Below are 25,084 nucleotides of genomic sequence, written 5' to 3'. Positions count from 1 at the left end.
GTTTGACACCCCTGATGTACAGTATTTTGTAGATCTACAAATATATCGATAAACATAGGCACTTTTTAATCTTGCGTGTGCATTTATCAAGACATATGATCTATAAATATTGAGATCATCTCAATTTGTGGATCTGAACAATGCGAGACAAATCTGTCTCCATATAGGTGTTGGTGAAAAAAGGGGTAATATGTAGCTTATATTTTCAGTTGTAGGGAAGTTCTTGCCATCATTTTTTGCATGGCCCCTAAAAAACTTCCATAATTCTTACGCCAATCTACATGTCCTCTGAGGCACGACCCTTCATAGGACGATGCCACACAAACTAATGCCAAGAGCTGTTTTTTCAGCCACCAGAGAGGAGTATCAGCGTCATTTTATAGCAATCTTTTTAAGAAAGATTGCAACAATGTAAATGTAAATGCATTTCTATAGTGCTTTTCAGGTCAATGAAGAGCTCCCAAAGTGCTTTACAATGTGCTTCACACTTACCCATTCACACACACACACCAATATTTAAAGAGAAAGAAAAAGAGATCAAGATATAAGAGGAAGAGGAAGGGAAAAGGAGATAGGGCGGGACAAAGAGAGAGGGAGAGAGCGTGAGAAACAAAAGATAAAAAGTCGTAAGAGAGGGGGAAAAGAAAGCGAGAGGAAGAAAGAAATCCAAAGAAAAATAGAAAGACGGAAGGAGAGAAAGGAGAAAAGAAAGCGTGAAGGGTAGGAAGAGAGAAAGAGACAAAGAGCAACAAAGGAAGAGAAAAAGAGAGGGAGTGAAAGAGACAGAGGGACACAGAGAGAGACAGAGAGAGAAACAGAGAGACAGAGAGAGAGAATTAGAGCAAAATAAGTTAAAAAGACAGAGAGTGAAAGAGACAGAGTGGGCATCAAGTTGACATATTTCAACCTGTAGCTTGTTTTTCTCTTGCGCTTCTCTGAGACTTGTCTCGCAGGCCGGATTCAAACCCTTGGCGGGCCTGATCTGGCCCGCGGGCCGCCTGTGGTGTAGAATCTATCAATTGATACAGTCAAGGCCTTGTCAGACATTTCTCCGAAATTGAGACGGAGCCAAGAAACTCAACGAGACTGTTTCAAATTCAATCAAAGATTACACAATTGACCATGACTTAAAAGCTCGAAATTAGTTTTAAGATAAATTTAGCGTTAGCATTGTCGCACATAATACTTTACTCCGAAACATACTTAGAAGCCAAGATTAAGTAAATTGAAATGGTTTTTATATTCCGCAGTATATTTGAGTCATTCATATGAAACTATTGTACTATTTACCTCAATTTCAATTACTTAGCGACTTTTCTTATCCTTGATTACTTCGTCAAATCAATACATTGCCCAGCCCGAGCGTGACTGAGCATAATGGGAAAAACCGTACGGGGTTTGTATGCCGAATGGAGAGCCGTTACTACCCTTGACCGACCCGCCATTGGTCCGACTCTTGATCGGACTGCATCTTGCCCGAGATCGCCCACAAAGTCATGAAAACGACGAGGTGCCGCAGCGCCGACACGTCGCTCTACAGAAAGTGTCGAGTGCAGCGTGACTAAAGGACGTCTGCTAGAGTAAATAGGTGACACCGCGCCATTTGTTTGTCACTCACGTCAGCTTCGTCAGGGATTTCCTCTAGGACGGACACGGCAACACTTATGGCCGTTTTTGCAAGGAGAGAAAAGAGAGGATGACTCGTTTGAAGAAGAAGACAAGAAGTGCAGGAATCAACATTGCCCAAAAGATCATCGGCTGCTCATTGCCCAGTCTCGAAAACATTGCCGGCTTGCGATACCGTGGCAGAGCTGTCGACATGATAAAAGACCCTTACCGATACAGCCACCACCTCTTTGAGCTACGTGGCAGACAGGTCCCTCAAAGAATATCAAGTTAAGAGACAGCTTCTTCCTCCAAGCAGTACCGACACACCATTACATAGATTAATCCATCTACTTTGGTCATATCCCTCAAGAGGAGTGACCGACAGCAAGACAAATACATAAAATAAAGAAAATTAAAAAAGAGAAAAAAAAAATAGCAAAAAAAACATACCGTAAATTCCGGACTATAAGCCGCTACTTTTTTCCCCAAATGTTCAGCCCTGCGGCTTATTCAGTGAAGCGGCCAATTTATGAAATTTTTCTAACGGCCACCAGCGGCACTGTAGTCTAGATGGTAAGATTAAGACCAGTAAAATATGTGCGCCATGAAAGACTGCAACCTCTAAGTTTAAGCATAAATCGTCTGTAAAGTTAGGGTACGTTCCAATAATGTATGTATTTGCAACTGTATATTTTTGTAATGTATTTATTTTAGAGATTTATTCTGTTATGTGTTCTACAGACGAATCATAAAGGGGCGGAGCAAACGCGGGCTGATGGGAATTGGGGTAAAGCCGAGTTACCGGTAGATCTGTCTGTTGTCGCAGCGGACAATAGTGGATATATATTTTTCCCACCCTTAACTTTGGAAACATACATTTTGTTTCCTTGGATTACTTTCAACGGGACCCGGACTTTACAAGTCTGCATCATACGATAATTACGGGTATCATTTTCCATCCGGAACTATGTATTATCCATGTAGATACATTCGTGGAACTTACAAGATAAAGCAAGGCTTTGATGCTAGATCCTTAGCTTGGCCTTTGCCATGATCTTTGATTTTTGCAATCCGGAGATGGAATAAGAGCTTGCTCTGTCCACTCCACGCATCGGCCCGGTATTGCAGTACCTCCGGGAACGGTGCATTCGCAATGATCGCAGCGAGGCTTTAGGGCTAGGACCTTAGCTTGGCCTTTTGGCTGAGAGTAAGTGTCCCGGCTCCTAGGCTTTGTAGCGTATTATGAACTGACCGATAACGGATAATGAATAACGAAGATAGATCAATAACCCTTAAAAACCCCTTATAGTCTTGTCTGGGTTAAACTTGTGATTAAGTCATAAGTTTTGGTGCGGGCGCACGCGGCTTAAACACGGGTGCGGCTTGTGTAAGGACAAAAGTGGCAGATCACCTAGAAAGTGGTGGGTGCGGCTTATAATCAGGTGCGCTCTATAGTCCGGAATTTACGGTACAAACATTTTTGGACCATGGCCAACCCAAATGCCCAAATCACCCAAACAAGTAAAGTACCTCGGCACCCGTGTCGGTCATGCTTTCGTCCCTCCAGATGAAAACCAGTAAAAGTACATCGATATCAGTCATTAATAAGGGGAATGCCCAAACTGAACAAGATCTGATTCAACTCCAAAATACTATTCCTCTCTTCCAGTACACATTTGCAGGCCACAAGGTGAAACTTCTCCGATATTTGTAAGCTTCCGTGGAACAAACGGAAAGGTATCTCCTCGAAAAAAAGAAGAAATCCAAGAGAAAAGTGCAAAAGGAAGGCCATGCCCGAGACCCGATTTCCAAAGATGTGTACCGTAAATTCCGGACTACAGAGCGCACCTGATTATAAGCCGCGCCCACCACATTTTAAGTGGAAAACCTATTTTGTACATACACAAGCCGCACCTGTATATAAGCTGCATGTAACACAAACACAAAATTAACCCAAACCCAACTTCAAGTCCTGCGATTGAAACTAAATGTCTTTCATTAAAGTCCACAGTCCAAAAATCACAGCCGGCAAAATGAACGGAAAATGATACCGGTACTTAAGGTTTGATGCAGACCTGCAGAGTCCGGGTCCCGTTGAAAGTAATCCAAGGAAAAAAGTGTATATTTCCAAAGGTAAGGGTGGGAAGAATATATCAGATGAACACATTTACTCACGCAACTCCTTTTTCTTTAACTAACTTTTTACCCCCTCTTCTTTCCTTTTCTGTCCCTCACCTGTAGCGGTCCCCACTTAAACTCGGCACCCCGCGTTTGTTCCGCCCCTCCTTTTTCGTTCACCCGTTTAAAACAAATCAGAATAAGTGTCTAAAATAAATACAAATAAATACATTACAAAAATATACAGTTGCAAATACATATTATACATAGGTTACAAATATTTACAAAGAAAGACGGTACACCGAGAGAGTTTTCAAAGCTTTAATAATAATAATATAGCTTTGACAGGGCAGTTAACGGTAGCAACACTCGAGCGCCGCTAGCGGCCGTTAGAAAAAATGACATAAATTGGCCGCATCACTGAATAAGCCGCAGGGTTGAAAGTTAGGGAAAAAAGTAGCGGCTTATAGTCCGGAATTTACGGTAGATGGATACGTTCTCCACATGGGAAATCCCCAAAGAGCACATCTTGCTGGGAAACACAAACAGCGCAGCAAAGAGTAAGGACGATTTCACTCACAGGGGATTAAGATTTGAGATGTTTTTTTCACTCGACGGGTTCAAGATTAATGATGTAACTGTAACTGGAAGGCTGTAAACGGATGTATTGAATAGACATTTTCTCTACCTAAGGCAGGGGTGTGCAAATCTCTAAAAAAGCGGGGGTTCTGATCTCGTGAGCTGAAAAACATATTACAAATTTAAGGACGGAGGCCGCGGGCCGGTAAAAATTGGACCACAACTGGCCCCTGGTTTCGACTTTCGACATGTTTGACCCAAGGTGTCCACAGCACCAAAAATGGAGCGGTTTACTTACAGAATGTGAGATCTTAGATGCTATCAGTGGGCCTTTCGCACACAACCCTCTTTGTGGTTTTACTGTACCACTTATGATCCAATAATAGTCAACGCCTTTTTGATCAATATTGTCTATCAATCTACCATGGTCATACCTCTCAAAGGGGTGACCGACAGCAAGACAAACACATACAATAAAAAAGACAAAATAAAACAAAAATACACACAAAAAATCTTTGGACCATGGCCAACCCAAATGCCCAAATACCCAAACAAGTTAGGCACCTCAGCACCTGAGTTGGTCACACTTTCGTCCCTTCAGGGACACAAGAAAGCGGCCATGTCACTTAGGTCAGGGTGACACAACTCTTCTGCCCGACGGCTTTTGCTGGTTTACCCCTGCCGCATCATTCGGGTGCCCAGCCCATCCTTAGGAACGCGTCCACAATCCCACTATCCTTTCACAACACCTCTCCGCTCATTCCTATCACCAACAAGAGGCTCTAGCTTCCACTAGATTTCGGTGCACTCATAACACCATCCATCCACGTCAATGGCGGCCTTCCTCTTGGTCTCCTTCCATTGACTTCTGCTCTGTAGATCCTCTTCAACATTCGCTCCTCATCCATCTTCTCCATGTGTCCAAACCAACCGAGTAATCTCTTATCCAGATGCTTGCTGAGTTCCACGACTACTCCAGTTCTGTCTCTCACAATTTCATTTCTCAATCTACCCAATTTTCAAAAACTTCATGTCAAAAACATTTAATTTCCTTCTCAAATCTGCGTTCAGGCTCCATGTTTCTGCACAATACAAAACAGTCGGCGCAATCAGTCTCATACAGTCCCCTTTTAACATCCATACTCATCCTCTTGTTGCTTGTTCCTCAGAGTGTCCAAAACCTTGCTTCAGAATAATCAATAAGGAGTAATATTTGTAAATATTATCAGTCTCGTATGTTCCTGAAACCCAAGAACAACTGACAGGAATGAAAATAACTTTAAACGTCTTTGTTAACCGTCACACAAATGTGAGTTTTGGTAGAAACGCCTCTCCAGTGTATAGATCACAGCATCGGCAAACTTGTTCGAGAAAAAGTGTGCAAAAATAACAAGTCCGACATATATCTTTTTATGGAATAGTAGTGATCTTCGCGAGATTCATGGTGAAAAAAAAAAGTGCCAAGATTTCAAGTTGATATCGTATGTTGAAGTCTTTCCACAGGTATGCAAATGACCTTCAAACCCGGTATTATCTTGGAGCGGCCTCGCTGGATTCGAGGCATTTCGATGAAATGTGACCCGAAGTATGGGAATTGACCGGTGTTATGCCGAGAAATGCATTCCTGCCGAGATTTGCTCAAAAATGCACAGAGATCTATGGGTCCCCAAAATGTAGTGTTATCGAGGTTGAAATTGTAAATCGGCGACAAATATATCAATAAATCTATATATTCATTCCGTTTTAATCATCACACTTAATTGGTAATACAAAGCAGTTATCACTTCAGATTTTTCAGTTCTCAAAAATGCTGTACATTATACAAAAGAATATTGCTGAAATATTAATCTATATATTCATGCAGTTTTAATCACTTCAGATTTTTCAGTTCATATATTCTTCGTGGTTTGCCGTCCCGCCACAATTGTAATGCCTTCTCAAGGTCCAATTGCAGCAACGGAATTTCCATAGCTAATTTGTGTTTTCGTTGTCAATGTGCTTTTCTGAAAGTTCGTATTGCGAAATGATTCATGCCATCCAGTTTTTTTGTCACGCTGGGTGCACGCATCACAGAACATGTGGCCTCCATTATCATCCTCCTCATAGCGTCACCAGGAATATAATTGAGTCCATTTTGGCAGAAAAGTCCTTTTCTTGCCAGGAGTATTCTTTTGTTTATCTTTCGTCGAATCGTTCGCATCAAAACACGTGTTTTCCTTGCCTTCGCGGTCTTCTGAATTTCTTTGCTGTTTTTTCGTGCCGAAATTATTGCCGTTGTTACCACATTCTGTGTTATGTTTCGACTTATTACCGACACTGAAGAAATGACAAATTTTGTGTTGATTTGCACCTAATACCAACTGTTTTTATGGAGGCATACTTCTATTTCACTCGACAACCACCAAAACAATGACGTCATCTCGAAGCAACGAGATCTCGTTTGCCGAGATCGGCGCGAGACAAAAACAACAATGGCAGATTTGCCTGACGAAAAGTTTGACTGCGGTAAATCTTTGTTAAAAAAAAAAAAAAAAAGTAATCGGGTAATAATGAAAATTCGGTGTCAGAAATGTTCCGTCCCGGGGACGCACGTTGATTTGACACAATGCGTCCCCAGCAAAAATGATGCGTCTAGGACGCAGGCAAACCAGAACACTGTTAAAGTCAAACGCTGCCCGGCAACAGCCCGGCTTGGCCTGAGCGACAGCCGCCAGAAAGACAATCCCTTGAAATCTGGTGATTTTCAGGCGCCTTTTAATCTTGAGCGCATTAAGCTAGCGCTAAACTCACAAAGGATTTGCTCAACGCTGACCTTTGCCGTCAATCGCGAGGGCGCGTTCGAGCGGCGCCGTTCCATCAACGGCCGTAAAACACGCCGGCCGTGCCAGCTGTCGTACCGTCTCCGGTAAGCCCCCCTCCAACCCCCGCGCAATATCGGCTCCGTGACCGTGACATCCTGTACGGTGCCGTGAAAAATGATTTGCCCCTTCCTGATTTCCAATGTCTTTTGCATGTTTATTTTTGCATCTATTTTCATTGCTGACTCAAGTAGTCAGGAAGGCAGCAGAGGTGAAAAGCAGATGTATCGGTGAGATAAGTCCAGACATCATTCAAAAAACATAGAATTAATCAAATGAATTTATCTGATTTTGATCATTGGAGCAATGGAAGGGCCACCCCAGAAGGGACTCGAACCCACAATCCCTGGCTTAGGAGGCCACTGGGGCTGGTGAAAGCTTTTGAACATAATGTTTTTAAGATTTCAGATCGTCAAACCCATTTTATCATACTCAGGGTTGGGTAGGGTTACTTTAACTTGATTACTTTCAATGACTTTTGGATTACTCCAATACCAAATATGCTCATAAAAGACAAAAGAAACTACATAGGAATCAAATGATGACTCACAACACGTGGTAAGCTTTCTCTCCTGGCTTTGATCTCTGGCAAAACGAACATCAAATGCCACAGAAACAAAATGAAAATACATCCAAACAGCTTGCCAACATCATTTTTGCCCTTTCATGTATTCCGTTACTCCCCAAGCCAGCACAAAATTGAGTCATTTTATTCTATTTAATTCCGAGCATGAACTGCCCCTTTAAGGTCACACCACAGCATCTCGATTGGATATAAATCCAGACTTTGACTTGGCAACTTCCAGAACCTTCATATTGCGTTTGTTTTTTTTTCCTCCTTATTTTTTTTTTAAATGTGGCATGTCAATTGTGTTCTGCTTGGCTTTTTCCAACAGATTCAATAATGGTCGTTTCTTGATTCAACATAGGTGATGAATAGAATAGAATAGAATATACCTTTATTGTCATTGTTACAAAATGGGTTAACATATTGTGACAACGAAATTGGGCATGACACTCCAGTTTTACACATTCATAGTGAGGTATGAGCAAGAAGATAAAGGAACAGAGAAGATAATGTTATAAGACAAGGGGGATAAGGCTATAGTTATAATTTACATGGTATTTACACAAGAAATGTCGGCATGTGGGATGTTACATACAGGGTTGTCGTGATAACGTCGGTATCGTAACGGTTGTGCAATATTGCATTTGGTGCAAAGTCATCATAGTGCAAAAATAGTCAGCATGAAACAGGAAATGGTCAGACATTGTGCAATTTGAGCATTAAACGTAGCGATCCATTTTAGGTGTGGTCTGTGGAATTGAGCTCAGCTTTCCCAAAACTGTGCTTCGTCACAGTGACTTTGTCATTTAACAAGAAGGCAGGGGCCCAACTTTTCACTTAGGGCCAGATTGTCAGGACCAGAACGGAAACAGGACCCAATTGCGTTACGTTTCTCACAAGTTTTATTAAAGGAAAGAAGAAGGGCTGCGCGGGAAGCAAGTCCTCTCGTACTCGGATTGTGATCCGAACACGGAAGTGGATCTCCCGTAACGAGCGATGGCGGAGTCAAGGACGGAAAACAGGTCGCTAGCCGGGACAGAAGAGTATAAACGTGGTCGGGGTCAGAAACAGGTCGTAAGCCGGGACGGGAGAGCAGACGTGGTCGGGATTAAAATCAGGTCGTAAGTCGGGACGGGAAAGCAGACGTTGTCAGGACGTGTCGTAACCGGAGACAGACGGGAGCAAAAACGGGACAGGTGAGAGTCAGGGTCGAAAAAGGCTTGCCTAGTATACATTGAGGTTCGCAGACAGACTGACAACAGGGGATTGACAGGACCGGGTTCAAATAGTGACAGGGAGCCAATCAGAACCCGTGGCGGTTGGCGCCAACTGAGCGGGCACAGCTGAGTCCCATCAGTAATTATGACACAGATAGCTTTTAATTATCTTTGTTACTATTATTAAATTATTAGACTTGTTTTGATGATCCCAAACCTTTTAGAGTGGTAAATGCGCAAAAACCACACAATTCTGTAAGGGGGGCCAATACTTTTTCACGGCACTGTAAGAGCAGCGAGCAATTTGCCCTCCCTAGCATTAGGGACGGAGGTTGGGTAGCTCCAACATTAGGAGGCGCTGATTAATGGCCTCCACCTTAATCACATTTGCAATGGCGTGGTCAAGATCTGACCTTGGCTAGTGGAGTTATTAAACGCGGTGTGTTATGGTGAGCGCACACCGTTTTTGGTGATTAAAAAAAAAAATGGCTCCATTTTGCTACACAGCAGTGTTCTGGTTCGCCGGCGTCCCTGCGTCCTAGACGCATCATTTTTGCTGGGGACGCATTGGGTCAAATCACGCAACGTTTTTGACACCAAATTGTCACTATTACCTGATTACTTTTTTTTTTCCACAAAGATTTACCGCACTCCAAACTTTTCGTCAGGCACCGCCGCCATTGTTGTTTTGGTCTCGCGCCGATCTCGGCAAACGAGATGACGTCGCTTCGAGATGCCGTCATTGTTTTGGTGGTTGTCGAGTAAAAGAGAAGTATGCCCCCCAAAAAACAGTTGGTACTAGGTGCATATCAACAAAAAATTGGCAATTTCTTCACTGTCGGTAATAAGTCGAAACATAACACAAAGTGGTAACAACGGCAATAATTCCGGCACGAAAAAACGGCGGAGAAGTTCTTCAGAAGACCGCGAAGGCAAGGAAAACATGCGTTTTGAAGCGAACGATTCGTCGAGAGAAAATAACAAAAGAATACTAGCAAGAAAAGGACTTTTCTGCCAAAATGGACTCAATTATATTCCTTGTTACACTATGAGGAGGATGATGATAATGGATTGGACCTTGATAAGGCATTACAACTGTAGCGGGACAGCAAACCACGAAGAATATATGAACTGAAAAATTTGAAGTGATAACTGCTTTGTATTACCAATTAACTGTGATGATTAAAACTGCATAAAAATATAGATTTATATAATTATTTCAGCAATAATATTTTGTATAAAGTACAATATTGTTGTAAAATGAAAAATCTTGAAATGATAACTGATTTGTATTACCAATAAACTGTGATGATTAAAACGGAATGAATATATAGATTTATATTATAGATTTGTCGTCGATTTACAATTTTGATAAGAGTAAATTTTGGGGAGCCATAGATCTCTGTTGGGACCCATCGATTTTTGAGCATGCGAGTCCTCGAGACGCATCACTTTTCACACGTAAAATGAACACTAATACAGTAATCGCGATTTACGCTACTTTAAATGTAATTTTCCATAACGTCCGCGTGACGATGGCAGAGTATCATGTAAAGTGGATCAATACAGTCGTGCAATAAAACGGCTTAAGATTATTTTCAAAATGAAATTGCATTCGATAATACAGTGCCATCTAGTGGTCAAATATTATACACTCTACCTTTAAATAAATATATGTATTTTGGCAACACATACACCATGGACAATTTAGATCTCTTCCAAAAAAGCACAAGAGATAGGATAAAATTAGACGCTGGGGGAAAAAAAAGGAAAAAAACATGACAAGGATTAAGACCCCTCAGGGGTAGGACCAACCGAGCGCTGCTATTTTAATCCCTTCTGAGTTTACCTGCAGAAAAAACTGCTGAATCATTTTGGAATATGCATATAAATTCAAGGAGCACTACTTATATCAGCTGGATCCTTTTACCAAGTTATTCATGTTTTTAGCGCATTATTCAACCAATTGTGTTGATTTCCGTTGATTTCTCATTGGACAATTTGAAAGCAACGATAGGATGAGAGAGCAAAGCAGGACATTTGTTCAAGGACATGACTTGTTTGCGGTGTTCCTGTTATAATGTTTACCTTTTTACTGACAGGGCCAGACAATACAGGGTTCCTAAAGCTTGAAGCAAGTTCAATTCAAGGAACAAAAAAAAATATATATATATACATATATATTTCTTGCACCCTGTACATCGCGCCTGGTACCGCTTTTAGCCATGGCGGATAGCTAATTTTTTTAAATGTACACTTTCCAGGCACAAAAAGGTATCTGGCAGGCCCGACTGAAAGCACATCACCGTTTTGATAGTCCTACTATTGTGGTCAGGCGTTGTTGCCACCAAAGTAAATCGGTTCATTGTGAAAAACGACAGTTGACAAATGTTACTCGATCTTATGAGTTCAAACAAATATAAATCGTAAGAATGTGTTTACGACGCTCCGTTTTTTTGTGGACATGATGGCGTTGGTTCTGTGCAGCATGCTAATGGTGAGCGCCGTGCTATGGTGGCCCGGTGAGTGATGCATTAAAAGAATAGAGTAGACCAGGGATGTCAAACTCAGCTCGGGACCCACGTGGTGGAGAAACCATTTTCACAGGGTCGGATTGGTAGATTTTGAGAGAGAGAGAGCGAGAGCATGAGAGAGAGAATGAGAGAGAAAGAGAGAGAGAAAGAGAGAGAGAATGAGAGAGAATGAGAGAGAAAGAGAGAGAAAGAGAGAGAGAGAGAGAGAAAGAGAGAAAAAGAGAGAGAGAGAAAGAGAGAGCGAGAGAAATTGAGAGAAATAAAAGAGAGAGAGAAAGAAAAAGTGAGAGAGAAATAACAGAGAGAGAGAGAGAGAGAGAAAGGAAAAATAGAAAGAAAAAAGAAAGAGAGAGAAAATTAAAGAGAGGGAGAAAGAAAGAGGGCAATAGGGAGATAGAAAGTGAGAGAAAGAGATGGAAAGAAAGAAAAATAGAGAGTAAGAGGTAGTGAGAGGGAGGGAGAAAGAGATAGCAAAATGAAGAAAGAGTGCGAAAGATCTGAAACCTCAGTGGAAATGTTGAAATCTAAGCTTAAAACACACATAGCATATGAATAACCTAGATTTGATGTTGACAATATATGTGAATGATTTGCCCTCATGTAGGTTTTAGATCAGGGGATGGTGTCATAATAGTCTGTAGTTTGTAATAATCTGTGGTCTGTGCAGCCCTTTGAGACTGGCCCTTGTCAAGGTTTCTTCATTTTCCTCATGTTGAGGTTTTTGAGTTTTTCCTTGCCTTGTTTAGATCAGGGGATGGTGTCACGATAGTCTGTAGTTTGCAATAGTCTTTGGTCTGTGAAGCCCTTTATGACTCTTTGTGATAAAGTGCCAAACAAACATGACTTGAATTTGCAATTTCAAGCAGTGGAGGAGAAATCCCCTACTCATAATCAAGTTGTACTTGCCCAAGACACCCCACAGGAAGTGGTTCCCCTATGACCCTGGCAGTGAAGGGATCTCTGGACTGTGAGCTAGATTGCAGTTTCTAAGAACCTGATCCCTGAAAACAGGGTCCCTGGAGGTAAGCAAGCCCCCCAGGATCAAGAAAAGGGGTCCATCCTCAGAAGACGCTTTCCTTGATGAGTCATACTGTTTGCGCGAGAGGCCGAGGAGGCAGTGGCGTCCCATCAATCCAGATAACAAGGATTTAGATGTCAAAAGCCCGAATCCGTGCCGAAACGTCAAAGAGATCAAAGGCAGACTTAGTATGAGTACTAGGGAGTCAATGCAGACTCGCTCGATTCATATTTAATGACTGAGCTGGATTTCATATCATCTCTTCAAGGTTCGTACATCGTTTTCATGGCCAAATTCAAGCACTTTTTAAGGACTGGCAAATTCAATTTTCCAATTTTCCAGTACCATTTAAAGCACATGTGTCAAACAGGCCGCTCGCGGGCCAAAACAGGCCGCTCGCGGGCCAAATCAGGCCCGCTGAGGGATTGAATCCGGCCCACGAGACAACACTCAGAGAAGCGCAAGAGAAAAACAAGCTGCAGGTTGAAAGATGTCAACTTGATGTTGCCAAAGCCAGGTGCCTCCAACAAAGACACTGTACTTGTATTTCTTTCTCTCTCTCTCTCTCCCTCCCTCCCTCTCTCACCCCTTTTCTCCCACTCTGTCTCTTTCTCTCTCTGTGTCTTTTTAACTTCTTTTGCTCTAACTTCCTTTATTCCTTTTCTCTTTCTCTCTACCTACCCATGTATCATTATTTTTCTCACAACTTGGGCCAGTCTTTCTTTCAGCACTACGTTGTAGATATGTTTTCTGCCTTTTACCCGGATAGCCTTTTTTGTCATTTTTTTCCCTCTTGAAATCTTGATGACGTGTTTACCTTGGAGTGCCATGTCCAATCTCAACGCATCCCGTGTTTCACCATATTGATATCAATGACAACTACGGCCAAATGGCGACTGTGGACGTGTGACGCAGAATTACTGAGTGCAGATGAGATTGTTCAAATCGAAAAAGCGCCCCCAACCTCATGAATAATTCAACAGTAAATAGCCGGAAAGCTAAGACGCCAGAGGAGACGTCAATGTACCTGCTGTGGCCTGCAGGTAAATAAATGGAGCTCTTTGAAATGGGCCACTTTTCCTGTCGACGGAGCACAGTAGCCACGCAAAATCGGACGAGGGGAATTAATTGCCCCCGTCTGATTCGACATCTAGATGAGATTTGTTTATACGTAAGGCGCCAAATGATACCATGTTTTTGTCAAGTGCAAGCTAATTGACGACCTCCTTCGCTTGGGTGGACTTTTGTGGTGTTTAAGCAGGTACAGCCCATCTCATTTACGATTCAAAGTATCACCTTGGAAATTTGCCGGTCCACTTTTCAAGTCAGTTTTCTATGTATCTATCTTGGTTATATCCCTCGAGAGGGGTGACCGACAGCAAGACAAACACATACAAAAAAAAGAGAAAAAAAAATAGCAACACACAAAAATTTTTGGACCATGGTCAACCCAAATGCCCAAACACCCAAGCAAGTTAGGCACCCAAGTTGGTCATGCTTTCCTCCCTCCAGATGAAATGTGTTAAAGTCAATCATTATTATGACTATTTCGTGGCCATATTTGCACAGATAAAATACATGTATAGTTTAATTCAACATGATGGTGGGAGCAAAAACTCACGCGCCTTCTTGGCTGAGTTCCCGAAAAGAAAGAGGGAAAGTTTATTCGTGACGTCAGAGGAATCCGTACAGAGCCAGAACCCGACTTCAAAATAAAAGAATACAAGATTGATAAAAGTACAAGAGATATTATTACACTCATTGTTGAAACGTTACTTTATGTGTGTGTTTGTATGAGAAACATTGTTTTTATATTTAGTAATCTAAAAACAAGCTCATTACCTTGAGACAGAAAATCAAGAGATTTACATTGAAAACCTGACAAGCTCTGAACCCGCGAACGTGGAACCGCGAAGTAGCGAGGTCCCACTGTATTGAAAAGCAAAAAATGGATTAACCTCGTTTAACTGAATCAGAAGCTTTGCCATATTTAAAAAGAGCTATATCTCTGTTACCGGAGCGCAAGAAGTAATAGACAAAGCTTTACGCCTAAGCCGAGTCACGAGTGATGAAATGAAAAAATGATCTGCATTTCTCTAGCGCTTTTCAAGTCAATGACTTCCCAAAAGAGCTTTACAATGTGCTTCACATTTCCCAATAGCGTCCGTGATCTGTGCAGCCATGTAAGGCGCTAACCTGCTTATTGGGGGTATTGGGGGTTCAGTGTCTTACACAAGGACACTTCGGCATGTAACACGGACGAGCCGGGATTCGAACTGGGATCCCTTAATCCTAAAACGATCGCTCTACCTCCTGAGCTACTGCCGCCCCAATAAACAGTTCCCTCTCCTTCTCCACACTTCTCAGGAACCATGGTGAGCAAGGAGGGAGGCAGACGGACGCTCGCCAACTCTGAGTCGGACCGCGAGGCGGCGGGGGCACCCCTACCCTCCGCCTCCCTGGCGCTGCAAGTCAAGTATTCTCCCGACCCGGGTCGGCAGGTGAGGAAGAGAAACAAGGCCTTGCAAGTGCGTTTCAAGGACATCTGCGAAGCGCAGAACGAGCGGAGGGAGGCCGACGCCGCCAAAGACGGGAAGGCGCTCTCTTACAAAGCGGCCTACCGCAAGTACATGACCGTCCCGGCCCGCCGATCCATTCCCAACGTCACGCGCAGTACCGGCGTACAGACCTCGCCCCACCTGAAGAAGCGCTACCAGACGTTTCCCTTCGAGCGCAAAAAAGGACACACCTTCAAGCACGCGGCGGCCGTGGAAACGTACCAGGGTCGGGATAACGGTTTCGCCCTGGAGGTCGGGCAGCCCAGGTGGGCGATGGAAGCGGAGGCGGCCGGTGGGAGCAACAGAGTATGGCAGACCAAAGCGCTGCTCCACACCAAGGAACCCGTGGACACGGCGCCCGAATATCCCTGCCGGGACGAGACTCTTTCCGATCCCGTCGGCGTTCCGGACTACCGGTCCTGCGGCGTACCGTCCAAAAGCGGTGCGGGATTATCACAAGAGGAAGGCTGTTCCCCGTCGCGGAGGTCCGAGGTGACGGGACCCATCGCGTGGAACTCCCTCACCCAAGTGGAGGGCCTGGATAGCATGTCGGCGAGGCACAAGAGAAAAAAAAGCCTGCGGCTCAATGGCTTGCATAAAGAGACCCTACCGCCGGCCACCAGGGACCACGAGGCCTGTAAGCAAATAGTGCCTATGAATCCAGACGGGAACGTTAAAGCACAGCTCGAAGCCATGGAAAACCTCATCAGCTCCAGCCAGGAAACCATCAAGGTGCTGCTGGGGGTCATACAAGAACTGGAGAAGGGAGAAGCCCACAGAGAAGGGTAAGTTTATACGTTAACACATCACCCACAATCGTCCCGGTAATCGTCCCGCTTAACAACTGTAGGACAACGTCAAACCTCGGTAGACTGGCTGTGGAAATGAATAATATTTAACATCTTGTGATTTTGGCAGGGTTGTTTCGTTAAAAACCTCAGACAGGGAGCTATGATACAAGCAAGAATAATGAATTACAGTGGAACCTCGGTTCTCGACCATAATCCGTTCCATTTCTTTGTACGAAAACCGATTTGTACGATCACCGAAGCCGTTTTTTTCCCATTAAAAGTCATGTAAAATTGTTTTAATCCGTTCCAACACCCTGAATGTTTACCACGAACGTAAACATGAAGCTAACCCAGGCTAATCGTACGTTCGCGTTAGCGTAATCTTCCGTACGAAAGATGACGCTAACATGAACGTGTAAAAATAAAAAAAATCAGGTGGTTTACACGTCATTTAGCACCCGGGTCCCCACAACAAGTGGTGAGCGGTTAAAGGATAAAGAAAAGAATTATGAATAGGATTTCTTACCGGTCGGCAGAAGCCATGCTGTATTCCTGAAAGAAGGGAAACTCGCACACCTTCTTCATATTTAGCTATTATTTCTTTCTTAAATGCAATAGTTGTACGCACTACTCCTCTTTTTTCACCTGTAGCAACTTTGCTGCTTGCACCAAGCTTCTTCCAAGGCATAATTAGGGGTTAAAAGACTCCGTTCACCGATATTCAAAACGAAAGCAAAAAGGAGTGCGCGTTGCCATGACAACAGTTCTTCACGAGGGGTGGGGGCAATCTACACTCGTACGCCGCTCAGCATCGCCCCTAGCGTACCGGCGTTCGAACTCCGATTTTTTTGAATGAAAAGCGAAGCAAGAATTTCTTGAAATTTTTGGTCGAGAACCGATTTGTTCGAACTGAGAGGCATTCGAAAACCCAGGTTCCACTTTATAATATAACAGTAAAAAATAATAATAATAAATCTGAGGAGCCATTTGGAAGCCAAAAGAACTGGCTCTTCTCAGTGAGCAGAGACAAAAAACAGTTCTTGAAAAAGAGCCGGAATTCCCATGACAAGTCTTATGAGCAGCAGGGGGCAGCAACGCTTTTTGCATGACAACTCGTTAATAAGGAGCAACCATCGGAGTTATTTTTACTCACAAAAAAAAAAAAAAAAAAAAAAAAAAAAAAAAAAAAAAAACGTAATTTGATGCAATCTAATCGAGTCAGACTGCCAGGAACAATGAACATGGCAACAATTTCAAGCATTTCCAAGCATCCATCCATCCATTATCTAATAATAATAATAATAATAATAATTTACTTGTATTGTCATTCTTTGTAACAATGCACACAGAACGAAATGTCGATACACCTGACCTGTACAGTTAAACTGTAGCGAGCCGATGCAGCCGCAGCCAAACAGGGCGCAGCCATTTTAGTCATTAGGTGAGCAAACCCCCCATTCCACCCCTTAATGCTGAGCGCCAAGCAGGGAGGCAATGAGTACCAATGTTGTAAGTCTTAGGTATGACTCGGCCGAGGCTCGAACCAGCGACCTCCCAGTCTATCTGCACCGCTTATCCTCAGTAGGGTTGCGAGGGTGCTGGAGCCCATCCCAGCCATCTACGGGCAGTGGGCAGTTGCTGGGCACATTCACATAAAATTCAAGCATTTGCTCCATCTTGAAAACACAACATTAAAATGCAAGCATTTCGACGGATTTCAAGCACCCGTACAAACCCAGACGCATCAGTAGTACTTCAGAAGCAAAAGATAATGAGGCCATCAAAAGGCAATGTCAAGTATTCCATTTAAGGCTTTTTTCAAGTAAACACATCCACAAAAAAGGTAGGCTACACACTTCTACAGCACTCAAAACAGAAAATGATACCTGCTCGGAGAGAAACATCCCATTAAAAGCACATAAAATGGGAGCTATCTTTGTAGCCTGGTACTAGGATAGGGAGCGATAGAAGTGTTTTGTTGCTTTAGGAAGAAATTAGCCTGCCGGGCAGTGCACTACGAGGGGTGCAATTACATCAAAAAGGCTTGTTACGAGGCCCGAAACACAAGAAAAGGCAACATGGGAAATATGTACGAAGACAAAATTCAACGTAACCGCCAAAGCCGCTCTTCAGACTAAAGCTTTTTTTTCCAGCACATTTGATTTCACTGTGTGATCAAATCTAATGACCCTTTCTCGGTTCCTGTAAAGTTGGCCTAACATCCCAATTCAAGACGTACCCAAAGTCAATTGGATGCTGTTCTTGAACATTTGTTATTATAACTCATTTTTAGACATTGTGAAAGAGTCGTAAATGTTGGACTTCTGTAAAAATGAATCCACGATTGGCTTGCCGCACCTTTACATTTAGCTTTGAATTAAATATACACAGTAAATGTGTAAATATTTACGTTGGGAACTCATTGGCTAATCACCGTGCCGATCCACATTTTAATCAATCACTATTGGCTAGAGATTTGTGAAGCCAAACTTATGTTTTTTGTTTGTTTTCTCAAAACAGAACCTCATTGGTTGTCACAGGCTAAAGACCAAAAGAAAAGCTTGCAATCGGTGTAAATCGAAAGATCAAATGCCAACAGAACTGGTGAAAATAATCTAACAAGTCTGTTTATTTTTAATGGGGAGTCATTGAGCCAAACAGACAGATACAACCAAGATTGTCAAACAATGCAGGAATGATTTTAGGCGGATTTTTTTGTTGTATCTGTTGGCATTATCGTGCTAGCTCGCTGTGTTTATTTTTTTCCAGCCGGGTTGGTGTTTTTGCCGAAATATGTCGTATTTTCTCCCATTTTGTATGTTTTGGGATTGAAATATCCCTTAAGACGTTGAGCGCTCTGATCTCCTTGTGCAGGCTCTCCTATCGAACCGGGCGGGACACCGTCAACTGCGACATGTGCCGGAACAGCGCCTGCATTATTTACAGGTCAGTCCAGTCCTTTTGCAAATATTTCTGTAAAACTTTTTGATTTGCAAGCCGCAATGGATTTAACAAATGTAGAACTGTAGCGGTACACTATTTTTGGATTATCGATGTCGTTATTTTCTCGTATCGTCAGAATGAAAGCAAAAAAATATAAAGGGTTCCTACTTCCTACTTTATTTTTTGTAGTTTTACTGTAGTTGTATATTGCCGTGTTTTTGTGGTATGATTTGTGTGGTACAGTATTTTCTTTAGTATTCTTGTAATATTTCTATCGTATCGTAGTATATCTGTCGATGTAGTATTATAGTAGTATTTCTGAATGAAAATATGACTGTCAGTGTTTTTTGTATAATATTTGTAGTATTTTCTGTTATTTTAGAATGAAATCAAAATAAAATATGAAGTGCCTGACACAATGTTCCGTACTTTTGTTAGTTTACTTATTATACACCTCTTAGCTCTATCACACAGATAAGATGGGGGAAAATTAAGACATTTGAGCGTTAAATTTAGGGCTTGAAGACAATGTTTGTCAGCGTTGAGGCATCTTCAAGTTTTTAAGACTTGGGGGGAAACCGTGTATTTCCATAGTATGTTTCAGTTTTACTCTGTTCTGTATTAAAGTGGAGCTTGGACGCTAATCTTGATGTAAGAGGAGTTCAACTGCTGCTAAATTGCGTACCGCACACACACAGAGAGTCAAGTCATGTGTATGTGTTTGGCCCTTAAGGACAAGAGGTCTGAAAGGGCATCCTCTGATCTAAAACAGACATGAAGGCAAGGAAAAACTCTAAAACCTCCAGGATGACCAGGCCAAAAAGGATGTTCAATGGCATCGAAATCAACATGAAATATAGCTCATTTTAAATCATACATCATTGGGGCGGCAGTAGCTCAGGAGGTAGAGCACTCGTCTTGGGATCAAGGGATCCCAGTTCGAATCCCGGCTCTTCTGTGTTACATGTTGAAGTGTCCTTGGGTAAGACACTGAACCCCTAATACCCCCAATGAGCAGGTTAGCGTCTTACATGCCTGCAATACAAGGCCGCTATTGGGAAATGTGAAGCACACTGTAAAGCGCTTTGGGAAGTCATTGACTTGAAAAGCGCTATAGGAATGCACATCATTTCATTTCATACATTGTTCTACAACCACATCCGTTTTCAAATCTCAATAACCTTTCCCAATAACTCTAGTATCGTGGGGCCCATTTTATGATTATACTATTCAGCGATGTTCAGATATTGCTAAAGGCTAGCACGCGGAGCGCGTTGGGGAAAAGACTAACTAAACGTGTGAGGTCACTTCATTTTTTGTCAGTAAAGTCGCATGTGCTTTAGTCACGCAATTCCATTTCAAATGCGACCGGAGGCGGATTACCGCCTTGCTGTCAAAGATGTCAACGTTTTCAAGTCGGGCTCGTAAGAGACACAGGGGCTCACTTGGCGTTATTGAATATGTCAGAACAGTATTTCGAGTTCAATCTGTGCGATTGAGGACCGGGGAAGTAACGTCCCGAATCCCCTCCGGTGGCTTTTATCCCCCCCTTGATCTTTGCCGTGTCTGCTTGAGCAGAAATAGACAGCGACTCCCTGTAGAACATTAACTGAGGGGGACCAATTCAAATTCCTCTGACAAACTTTATCAGCTCTTTGATATTCTTGGCCATTCCAACCTATCGATGGTGGGTCGGGACCCAAAAGTGTGTCGCAGACCCGTTTTCAGTGGGTTGCAGGCCTTTCCCTAGGCAAGATTATGCTAAGAAAAAAAACAAATCAATTAAACTCCTTAAAAGTAGATGGTGATAATGCCCCGCTCAATCTCTTCTATTTGTTCAGTTAATCGGTGCGTTTGAGAAGGACCGCATCTCATTTTATAGTGATTTGGTTGGTTTTATTTCCTTTTTTGCCAATAATAACGGTTCCCAAGAAAGTTAGTGATAAGCAGTAGGAAAGGTGGTAAACAGTGACAACGACGATCGAGCTGAAGGAGGAACCGATAGCAAAACATGAAAATAGTGTACGAGTGTCTGCCATTGAAGTGGTCCTGGAAGGTATAGTAAATAGTTTACCTTCCAGTAAGCATTTATGCTTTTAAGATCTAAATTGCAAATATATTGGTAGATTTGAACAAAACATGTAAAACTATGTTTAAGAAGAATCGCTCTCCCTGTATAGTTGCCGAGTAAAAATGAAACTTCCATTTACAGTGCAGGAAGTTCCTCCTATTACATTATACCACTGGGAAACGCTCGTTTTTTTTATACATAATTAAGACACTTTTCACACTGCCCTGTTTAGGTGTAGCATGCACCTGCCCCGTAGGGGGCGATGATGCTTCGTAGCTCAACGCAATACAAACTAATGCCAGCAGTCGTCAATCACGAGGGAAGAAGAAAAGCAATGGCAAAGTGGGGCCACCAGATAGCAGTGTTGCGTCATTTTTAAGCAGACTTTTTCAAGTTTTTACGAGCACTTCACTCGAAATCCCAAAAAAAAGCATTAACATTTAAGAATGTTTAAGGATTTCAAGCGCTCGTACGAAACCTGGGAACAACAGAATTTCGCGTGATATGCCCGTTACAGGAAACATTAACGCAGGATTTATTTTCAGGACCCCAGCATATAAATCAGCGCCGCTTACGAGTGTGGATTGGATCCAGACTCAAATATAGCGAAAGCGTCGATGCGGGCCGAGGGATTAAAAGGCAATCTAATTAGTCTCCATCTCCATGAAAGCTACCTCTCTGGAGGTGGCGGAACACAGGAAGGAGGAGGAAGCGCGGCCAGGTTAGGAAGCAAAGCCGTGACTGAAAACAAAAGCGCGCGTGGGTAGAATAGCTGCCGTGCGGTCCTTGCAGCCAATCCTCGTTCGTCTAAATCTTCTTTTTATTGTTTCGCGTCGTCGTCGGGGAAACGTTTGGAGACATGACGCGTCATGTACAATCGATTGATCGTGGCCGGGAGGGGATCGCTAAATAATAGACAGATAATCGGAATGAAAGGAACCGTGTCCTTATGAAAGGTACTACGATTGCTCAGAGTACAGATACGACTCGGTCATCATCGGAACTCCAGATTTTTGTCATAGTCCGCGAAAAGTTAGGGTTGCGATCGATGGAAGGAGAGTGGGAAATGAATACCAAAGCCGTACTTTTGACAGGATCACTTTTAGCACTGATTTTCACTTAACACTGATTTAAAGGTCCACCTTTATATGGTTTTAGATGTGTAACACTAATTCCAATCATTAACAACTTGTCGATAATCAGATGACCAACAGCTTCGTCCGAAACGGCAGTATTTTTGTCATCGCGGAGTCTTGGCTTCCCCGACGCCGCAGTCCAACGAGCAGGACGCACGCTACACCGGCACGACCGAGACCGAGACTCCGGTAAAAACAGGGGTGGGGGACTATGCGCTGCAATAAACAGCAGAATCATTGAGACACACTGCTCACTCGATATAGAGTTTCTAGCAGTATCGCGTAGACCCTTCTATCTAACGAGAGAGCTAACGGTGGTCATTATGACTGCTGTTTACGTTCCACCGGATGCTACTGTTAGCATAGCGCTAAATCTCCTGCCCGCTGCTATCAATTTAAACAGCAGCTTGCACACCCCGACGGGGTTTAAAAACAGTCCAATAGCCAATCAGGGTCCGTGGCTGTTGGCGCCAACAGAGCAGACTTCGGTGCCCCGCATCAGTAATCATGACATTGACAAAACCCTGTATTTTGTGAAGTTCGTTAATTCTAAGTCAGAAAGGATGTCATCTGGACGTAATTCTACCCTTTGGAAGCTTTTATGAAGGACATTATTTTTGGATTTTCCCTTTTCGAGGAGCTTTCCGCCATAACCCAAGGATCTCTATACTCACAAAGAAACAAGACGAGCGCATAAAACACACTTTTCTTTTAAAATGGCATCAAAATTGCAATACCGGTCTGAAAAATCCCAATGCGTTATCGCGGCCGAAGAGAAGGGATTCGCGGCTTTTCACGCCAACAGGTGAGCGGTTTCCGATCCGAGAGGGCGAAAAGAGGGATGAAAAGATTAGCGGCGTGCCGGCACATGCTCTCTTGATGTGAGGCGTCGAGGTGTGAGAGGGTGAGAAGAGAGAGGGTGAACGCAAAGTCAATGCAGGAGATGAGAAGATATAAAGGGAGGCTAATAGAATTTTGCGACACTTTGCTGGGGTCTATTATCTTGCAGGTGGGATGTACAGTAGCTACTGTACAGCTTTTCATGAAAACGTCTGATATAATGGACTTACATGGAACTCGTTTAATGCTAGATGTTTCTCTTAAATGGGAAAAGCCGGTGCCAGCCAATTTTTGCCATTTTTGAGTCATTGGGTTACAGAAAAGGTATATAGAACATATCAAAATAAAGCTTCAACCCTCATCTTTGATAAGGGAAATACGTATGTTTCTAGCTTTTACCATTGTTATGTAAACAAAAGTTGAACATTGTCAAGTTTCCTGAAAAAACTTTTGGTGAAAGGATGCATTTCAAGCAGAACCTTCATTTTCAACAATTCTTTCCATAAACACGAGAGCGATGCGATTGCAAAATAACACTGAACTTATGCAAGAACTATTCAGCGCCCGATGTTTCCGGTGACGTGATCATACGATTTCGGTCAACGTGGCCATCGCGATCCTGCGGAGGTGCACGAAACGTCATCCCTCTCTGCCCAAATTTTGTCTTCATTTTAGAAAGAAACAAGCTTCAAGCCTTAGCTGTACCCACCCACATCTTCACTACTCTGACCACACTGCTGCACTCCACCTATACTAGTCATCCGAGGCCGTCTACACCAACCATGTCCCAAGTCCGGCACCGGTGGCAGTCACAGCCTGTGATCAAATTTTTGCTGGTTTGCAGCCTTTGTCATAAAATTAATCATATGTGGCAAACTCGTAATGTTGACCGCATTATAAATACATTTATACGAAAAAAATATCACTGTTCCACCAGATGATGACAGTAGCCACACTTCAATTGCTGGATACATAAAGAAACAGGAACAAGTGGGGGAGAGCCAAAATGTGTGTCAAAGAGCTCATCAAAGCCACTCTTGATTTATCATACGGAAGTATTTCCAGAAAGCATCAACGACCTCACTCGAGTAGAATTCCTGGCAAAGCCAGGCAACGTCTGGCCATGATTCTTGTATGCTAATATAACACAAAATAAACTCTAAATTCAGTTACGAAATGTTGTTTAAGAGAAAGGAACAATGTAACCTTGAAAAAGAAATAAAGGAAACCAAGATCATGGTCATTGATTATAGTCCAACAAAAAGTGCTCACATTTGAACCTCGAGGTATCGTGAATTGAGCAAAGATAAATGCTTTTCTTTCACATGGCAGACAAGATATGTTGTTTTAGTTCACATTAAGAAGCCAATATTGGTTGAAAAACAAAAATGCTTCCCTTTTGAATATCCCCAAAAATGTGATGTCTCTCGGCCTCTCCATTGACCGTCATTGAAAGGATGATAGACACAATTCATCTAGGAGGGCATTATTTACATGGAAATGTGAGACACGTATGAATGAGTGGATGAAGAGAATGAACGGATTCTGTGGAAGAGGGCATTCAATTGCATGAATTATTTCAAGTCAAGTCCTGTTAATTTGTTTGGCTTAATCACAAGGTGTCTCAAAGTGCTGCCCAGAACACAGATCATTGCAAACCACAGACTATTATGACATCATCACCTGATCTAAAACCTTCATGAGGACAAGGAAAAACTCAAAAACCTCAAGTCATGTTTATTTGTGACGCCCTTAATCACAAAGAGTCTCAAAGGGCTGCACAGACCACAGATCATTGCAAACCACAGACTATTATGACACCATCCCCTGATCTAAAACCTACATGAGGGCAAGGAAAATCTAAAAAACCTAAAGTCATGTTTATTTGTGACGCCGTTAATCATAAAGAGTCTCAAAGGACTGCACAGACCACAGACTATTGCAAACCACACACTATTAAAACTCCATCCCCTGATCTAAAACCTACATGAGGGCAAGGAAAAACTCAAAAACCTCGACATGAGAAGGGAGCGCACATGAGTACCATTAAAATAAGAAATTTTAATGAATCATGCATTTTAAAAATTAAAAATTAAAAATTCAGGCACCATTCAAACCTAGAAAACATAACTTTAAAATGTAAGCATTTCAAGGATTTCAAGCACCTGTATAACCCTGTATTGTACAAAGAGACCTATTAAAATTAACGACTACCCTTTTAATAATTCCGTTTTTGAGGTTGTTT

General features: G+C 42.6%; 2 protein-coding genes and 1 pseudogene across 2 annotated transcripts in view; 2 read left to right on the top strand and 1 right to left on the bottom strand.

Moving 5' to 3' along the window:
* The window catches only part of dock1 (dedicator of cytokinesis 1), a 197,617-nt gene that overhangs the window by 86,495 nt on the left and 86,038 nt on the right, over positions 1-25,084 (bottom strand). The gene's annotated exons all lie outside the window — the stretch shown is intronic.
* The window catches only part of insyn2a (inhibitory synaptic factor 2A), a 35,555-nt gene that overhangs the window by 1,455 nt on the left and 9,016 nt on the right, over positions 1-25,084 (top strand). The window contains exons 2-3 of the mRNA XM_088324184.1: positions 14,868-15,843; positions 18,724-18,795. Coding sequence (XP_088180310.1) covers positions 14,873-15,843; positions 18,724-18,795 — 1,043 coding nt within the window. The 5' untranslated portion in view covers positions 14,868-14,872. The remainder of the gene's footprint in view (positions 1-14,867; positions 15,844-18,723; positions 18,796-25,084) is intronic.
* On the top strand, positions 2,642-2,761 carry LOC148347908 (U2 spliceosomal RNA; annotated as a pseudogene).

This window comes from Urocampus carinirostris, chromosome 19, assembly GCF_059441175.1.
Source record: "Urocampus carinirostris isolate Australia breed hairy pipefish chromosome 19, RoL_Ucar_1.0, whole genome shotgun sequence".
Lineage (NCBI taxonomy): Eukaryota > Metazoa > Chordata > Actinopteri > Syngnathiformes > Syngnathidae > Urocampus > Urocampus carinirostris.
This window is presented reverse-complemented; position numbering and strand designations above follow the sequence as displayed.